Source organism: Myotis davidii, unplaced genomic scaffold (assembly GCF_000327345.1).
Source record: "Myotis davidii unplaced genomic scaffold, ASM32734v1 scaffold142, whole genome shotgun sequence".
Taxonomy (NCBI): domain Eukaryota; kingdom Metazoa; phylum Chordata; class Mammalia; order Chiroptera; family Vespertilionidae; genus Myotis; species Myotis davidii.
In genome coordinates, this window is record NW_006294400.1 from 1,013,713 (window position 1) to 1,020,661 (window position 6,949).

Consider the following 6,949-nt stretch of genomic DNA (forward strand, 5'->3'; position numbering starts at 1 on the left):
CTCTCTGCTGTTCCCTATCTGACCCAGCCCCCAGCTCCCAATACAGACCTTCAGCCGCTCATTCTCTAGTTTAAATGCAGAATACTCGGCAGTCTGCCGGTGAAGTCTCTCCACCAGGCTGTCCCGGTCTTCCCGCATCTTCTCCTCCAAGGTTTGCTGTTGGTTCACGAGATCTGTCACTCGGCTGGAAGGTCACAAAGTGAAAGCAGACGGGAGAATCAATTCCACAGGTTCTGAGGAGCCCAGTCTTTGTGAGGAGAGGGTCAAGTGTTCCTACTCAGGCCGTGTCCCCCCTTTTGGCCCCCTGCCTGCTCCCCCAATCTCCACTCTGAGAAGCAGCTGTGTGTCCTGCCCTGGCATTGCTGCCTGTGGCATTCCCCTGGATCCCACTTCTGATAACCACCTTTGAGATTTGTCTCCCATACCAAACCCTCTAAAGCCTTCTCCATTCTGACTTCCCATGAGGCCGAGACACTTCCTGAAGACAAGGACCAGCTCCCACAGCCTCCCCTGCGTCTCTCAGGCAATCAGGCCTTAAAGTTAGGACAGAACTCCTGGCTGGGAGGTCAGGGATACCACACTCTAGGCATGCTCGTCCCTCAGGCACACATCACACTGGGGTTCAGGCTCCCGGGCAAGGACAGGTGTCATGATAGGCTTATTCACGTGTGAGCACTCACCCAGCTCAGGCAAGAATGGCAATGAATGGATATGAAAGCAGTCCACTCGGCAGGCAGCTGCCCACCTGCGCTCGAGCCCTTCGCCTTCCCCTCAGTCATTGAGCAGGGCAATCATCCAAACCTCAGAGCAGCACTGGCCCTCACAGATGTTCCTCGTCCATCTTGACCACAGACCCAGTACAGAACCTTTCTATGCCTTATGTTCTCAGTATCGATCAATTATGGTTCAGTCAGCACTGACTAGGCCCAAGCAAGCACATCATGTTGTTTTCCCTGGCAAACTCCTACTCACCCTTAAGAACCCAGTTCAGATCTCCTTCCTCAGGGCATCTCGCCCCTGTACCATACATCCTTCTATCTTTTTTTTTTAATTGATTTTTTACAGAGAGGAAGGGAGAGGGATAGACAGAAACATCGATGAGAGAGAAACATCGATCTTCTGCCTCCTGCACACCCCCTACTGGGGACGTGCCCGCAACCCAGGTACATGCCCCTGACCGGAATCGAACCTGGGACCTTTCAGTCTGCAGGCCGACACTCTATCCACTGAGCCAAACCGGTTACGGCACATCCTTCTAAATGATCTGTTTCCTCCCATTCAGGGGTGGGCAGGATTCTTAAACTGGACCGGACGGCCGGAATAAAAGCATGGATGGAGTGTTTGTGTGAACTAATATAAATTCAAAGTAAACATCATTACATAAAAGGATACGGTCTTTTTTTTTTTTAGTTTTATTCATTTCAAACGGGCCGGATCTGGCCCGCGGGCCGTAGTTTGCCCACGGCTGCATTAGATGGAGAACTTTCTGAGGGTAGCACTTGGCATAGGGCCTGGCACATAGCAGGTTCTCAAGAAATGTTTGCTAACTTGAGTTGAATACAACAAAAGACACTTCCTCAGGGAAGACTTTCCTGACCTGGAGACTCAGTCAGTCCCCTGTGACCTGTTCTCAGCCCAGAGAGTCCAGGTCTCTGCAGCCCCATCGCCTCCATCTGAGTGGAACCTCCATGAGAGCAGAGAATGCATCTGTTGTTTCCACTGCTGTAACCCTAAAGGCCAGCACATAGCCTGGGATATAGGAGATGCTCAATGTTTTTAACTGAGTGAACACACGAATATAGCTGAGACTGAGAATGACAGAATCATCATTGGAGAGTGCACAGTGAGGCCATAATTCTGACATACTGACTGGCTGGCAAAATAGCAGAGACGCAGGGATTACCGGCCATCCCATCCCCAAGAACAGGAATGAGGTGACCGGTGGGCCCGTGCCCACTTCCTGTGCAGATCAGGCCCAAGCCTCTGTCAGCAGAGAAGCCCGGCCCCAGGACTGCTTGGGGGGCAGGACCGTGGGTACTGGGGCTGGAACCAGGACCTGGGGTCCAACCAGAAAGCCCACCTCAGGGCTGCCCACATCTCGGTCCAATGCAGCCCTTGACCGGAGGAGCCCAAGTGTCAGCCCTGTGAGCGATGTGACCGCCTCGGGTCGCCGGCTCCTCCCACCCGCACACCCCCCTCCTTCAGTCGGCCTGCGCTCCCCCTCCCAACACAGACGTACTCATTCAGGACAATAATTTCCAGCTCGAGGTCCCCCTTGTCTTTCACAACTTGGTTGTAGCGGGTCCTCCATGACTCGAGAGTGGATAAAGCTTCGGCAACATAGAGATCCTGGAACACGGGACAGCAGGGCCCGTCAGCCTGGTGTGCGTGCTCAGGCCGAGGGAGCCGGGGGCTGGGTCACCCTGGCCGACCCCGAACCCTCCCTCCGCAATCCCTCTCTAGACAGCACCGAGAGCCGGGAGGCCAGCTGCTGCTTTTAGATTTCCAACAATCTCATGCACCCTGTTTGCTAATCTTCCTTAGTCATCTTTCCTACCCACAACATCCAAGTGGCTAAACTGTCCAGTCATCTCCAGCCAGCCTTCCAACCCTTTATTACCCTTTTACCCATTTAATCCTCCTCTACCTCCCCCTCCACCCAGCTAGCCACCCTATCAGCTCATTCGCCCACTCAGTGCCGTTTTCCCTCTACTCACCCACCCAGCCGCTCTCTCCAGCTTTTCCTCCTCCATCCACCACCCACTACCCACCGGTCTCACCACCCCGCCTCCGCCTCCGGCGGCCCCCAGCGAAGCCGGCACCTTGTCGGCAAGTTGCACGTGCAGCTGCTCGGCATACTCCTCGCTCTTCTCGGCTCGTTCCTTCTGGGCTCGGATGGCCTTCTTTAAAGACTCTTTGTCTCGATCTCCCTTTTGCTTCAATTCCTTCAACTGCTCCATGATGGCCTCCACTTCCGCCTTGTGCTGGTTCCCACTGCGTTCCAGGTTCTGGGAGGGGAGGGACGAGGTGAGCAAGAGTCAAAGGGAGAGAGGGAGAAAAGGGAACTAGTGAAAAGCAGGAAGGGGGGAGAGGGAGTCAGAATGAGTCACAAACTGCAGGGGGCTAGGGCTCCCCTAACACAGCCCGGAGACGAGGGCCCGTCGCAGGCTCGCCACAGCACCTCCCTGGGTCGCTGAGCCCTCAGGTCTTAGGTTAGAGCCTCTGGGATCTTTCCTTGAACTCCCAGCACAGCAGTCGGGGTTCTCCCTGACACTCAGCGCGTCTGTGACTTAGCAAGTCCCCAGTTCACAGATGCAATCAGCATTGAGGCCATCCTTCCTCCCCATGGGCAGTCAGGAGGACTGAGGGCCTAAGGGATGAAGTGATCGGCATGGGGGCCTGAAAATCAACCCAGTCACTGCTGAGAAGGGCACTCAAGACCTCCAGGTCCATTGCTCTTGCCACTGTCCTGGAGTCTCCCTGAAGCACAAGTGCTTTGGTAGCAGCTGCCCCATAATCCTTTGGGGCAAAACCTTCCTGAGTGTGATAGGCTTGGCCAGGCAACCGCCCCTGGACTGCCAGGAACCTGCCCCCACTTCCCTCCCCACCCCTGGTGGGGCTAGCAGGTACCTTGATCTGCATACACAGGCGACTGTTCTCTGCCTCTTTGCTCCGAAGCTGTGCCTGCAAATGCCCACGCATGGACTCCATGGACTTGGAGAGTTCGGATGCTGTCTTTGCTTGAGCCTTTGGACAGATGGAGAAAGACAGAGCCAGAATTTGAACCCAGGTCTCCAATTCTAGGGCGCACTGTATCCACTGAGCTCTACTAGCCAGTAAGAGGGAGCGGCTGTTGGGATGGTACCTTCTCACATTGTATTTCCTGGAGGAGCTCTTCCACCTCCTTGTCCTTGTCTTGCAGCAATAACAGCAGCCGCTGGAGAGAACACACAGTCATGAGCTCCCTGGAAACGGCAAGGAGGCCCAGCCCCGAGAGGAGAGACACTCACTGTGTGCCTGGCCACCAGGGCCCAAGGTCCCAAATGTATTGGCCCATGTCAGAGACCCTGGTGGGAAGCACCTAACATCTGTATTAAATATTCAGATCAATAAACATGTATTTATTTTGTAATTTAAACTAAAGTAACATTAATTGTGGAAAACACTAAAAAACACACAAAAATGCTAAAGAATCCCGATACTCCCCAACCCAGAGAACACTGTTAACAGACATTAAAGAAGTTACATGCGCCAGAGCCAGTTTGGTTCAGTGGACAGGGCATCAGCCTGCGACTAAAGCAGCAGTCGCCAACCGGAGGTTCGTGGACCACTGATGATCCGTGAGGTCCGAAAGTTTGGAGACGGCTGGACTATAGGGTTCCAGGTTCGATTCCGGCCAAGGGCATATGCCCGGGTTGCAGGCTCAATCCCCCCCAGTAGGGGGCGTGCAGGAGGCAGCCAACCAATGTTTCTCTCTCATCATTGATGTTTCTCTCTCTCTCTCTCTCTCTCTCTCTCTTGCCCTTTCTTTCTTTCTCTCTCTCTCTCCCAAGGAGAAGAAGAAGAAGAAAAACAAGAGGAGGAGGAGGAAGAGGAAGAAGTTATATGGTCCTGTGTTTCGTCACCAAAAAACAAAACAAAACAAAACAATAACAAAAAAGAAGTTATATGCTTTACCCAGGCTGGTGTAAGTCGGTGGTAGAGCATTACCCCACATACTGAAAGATCCCAGGTTCGATCCCCCGTCAAGGGCGCATACCTGGGTTGCAGGTTCAATCCCTAGCTCCCAGGGGGTGCATGCGGGAGGTAACCAATCGATGTGTCTCTCTTACATCAATGTTTCTCTCCCCACCCCCACCTTTCTCCCTTCTACATGCTCTAAAAATCAGTGGAAAAAATATCGTCAGATGAGGATTAACAACAACAAAAAAGCCGTATGCTTCTTCTGTCCAGTCAATTTCACGCCCACATTTCCATAATGTAATTAAATCTTCCACAGCTTCTGAAACAGCAGCTTAATGTTTCAAGTTACTAATGTTTCACAATTTGACCAGGTTTCTCAGGCTGGGAATGCAGGCTTAGGCTCAACATCACTGCTGAACTCAGCGATGCTCAGGGAGGCACTGAGGGCCAAGGCCATGCCTTGGGAAGCACGTTGGGCACTAATACATCAAAGGCTCCAAAAGGTCCTCGAGTTAAGAAACCTGCTGCACGTACGTACCTGTTGTTTAGGCCAGTTGGCAGTTCTTCAAATAAATTTGGGTCTGAGTCACTCCCCACTTTGTTTTGTAAATAAAAGTTATTTCAATAATTTCACAGAGAATAATTTCACTGTCACTAGTAAAATTCACCCATTTAACACCTTGAGGAACTGAGGGTTCCATGGAATGAATTCTGGAACATGCTGCCTTGGGAGGCATTCCTAGAATTGGAATTGTTGAGTCAAAAGGTCTATACCTGCCCAGCCAGCGTGGCTCAGTGGTTGAGCGTCTACTTATGAACCGGGTGTCACGGTTCAATTCCCGGTCAGGGCACATGCCCAGTTTGTAGGCTCAGTCCCCAGTAGTGGCCATGCGGAGGCAGCCAATCAATGTTTTTCTGTCACCCATGTTTCTATTTCTCCCTTTTCCCTCTCCCTGCCCCTCTCTCTAAAAATCAATAAAGACATGTTTGGGAAAAAAAAGGTCTATACCTTTTGATGGCTTTTTCCCCAGTGAAACAAAGGCAGGGCTTAGGGTGGAAGAGCAGAAGCATAGGCAGTGGTCTGCTCTGGCTCCCTAGAAATGTTACAGGAAAGACGCGAGCCAAGGTGGGACTGCTAGAGCTCCCTGAAGATCTAGGACAGAGCTGCAAACCGAGAGAGACGACGCGGTGCGGCTCTGGCCCTCTGGGGAAGAAGTGGGCCACGTGGGAGTGTGGAATCACTGAGAAGGAAAAGTCACAGTCAAGAAGTGAGCTAGGTGGGGCTGCTGTTAGCTCATGAAGGCAGAGAAAAGGGGTCTCGGAGGAAGGTTCAGGTGGGAAACGCAGGGTGAGCTGCTGCTGCTCGTTGCTCCCTGGTTCCTCCTTTGGTGGCCCTTAGAGTTTTAGGAGAGAAAAGTCAGATGCACACCTGAGAGGGAAGAAAGGCGTGGGTGTGATCCAGACAGAGCCCATCCCCTTTGATGGCTTTTAATCCGTAATACAAATACGAAAATTTAGGTGACAGATGGTCATGATTTGTAATTCCATCACCACCACCAGCTCTCAGGTTGGTGTCCAGCTTGGTGGCTCAAACTCTCAACTGACCAACTAGATAAGCCCAGTGGAGCAGGTAGGAGAGGGGACATCAGCCCATTATACAGATCATGAAACTAAGACCCAGAGGAAGCTCAGAGCGGGGCTGCAGCCTTCCTGCCTCCATTCAGCACCGGCAGCTTTGTCGAGGCGACCACTAGAGCAGGCAGGGGGCTTGACGTACCGCTTTCTCAGAGTCTGCCTCTGCCAGCCGTTTCAGAAGTGCTCCTTGTTGCTCCATCAGCCTTCCGGAATCCTTCCAGGGAAGGCAAAGGGAAAGCAGAGTCATTAAGCAATAAACCCAGATGGCTACATTCTATTGGTTCTCTTTTCCAAAATTACACTTCTAGTTATTAAAGTAATAAATTATATTCTCACTATGAAATATTAGTGAGCAGATAAAGCTCGTCCCCCTCACCCCCGTTCTGTTACTAGTTTGACGAGTGTCTCGCCCATCAATACTGGTTGCATTTATTTAAGGACACGTAGAGATATATTATCTTTTGGGGTATAGAAAGATTCATGTGTAATTTTTTTTAATTTTCATATACATTTTACTAATTTTCTTTCATCTCTGATACTTCCATTATGAAAGGCAAACAGCAATATTAAAATACTAGAGGCCCAGTGCACAAAATTCGTGCACAGGGGAGGCGGGGAGGGTCTGTCCCTC

The 6,949-nt window shown here is 51.6% G+C and overlaps 1 protein-coding gene across 1 annotated transcript in view; it reads right to left on the reverse strand.

Annotated features, from left to right (window-relative positions):
- The window catches only part of ODF2 (outer dense fiber of sperm tails 2), a 34,268-nt gene that overhangs the window by 9,804 nt on the left and 17,515 nt on the right, over window positions 1-6,949 (reverse strand). The window contains exons 8-13 of the mRNA XM_015567129.1: window positions 6,461-6,592; window positions 3,866-3,937; window positions 3,631-3,747; window positions 2,823-3,008; window positions 2,240-2,349; window positions 49-184 (exon numbers count right to left, since the gene is read on the reverse strand). Of these exons, the coding sequence (XP_015422615.1) occupies window positions 49-184; window positions 2,240-2,349; window positions 2,823-3,008; window positions 3,631-3,747; window positions 3,866-3,937; window positions 6,461-6,592 (753 nt within the window). The remainder of the gene's footprint in view (window positions 1-48; window positions 185-2,239; window positions 2,350-2,822; window positions 3,009-3,630; window positions 3,748-3,865; window positions 3,938-6,460; window positions 6,593-6,949) is intronic.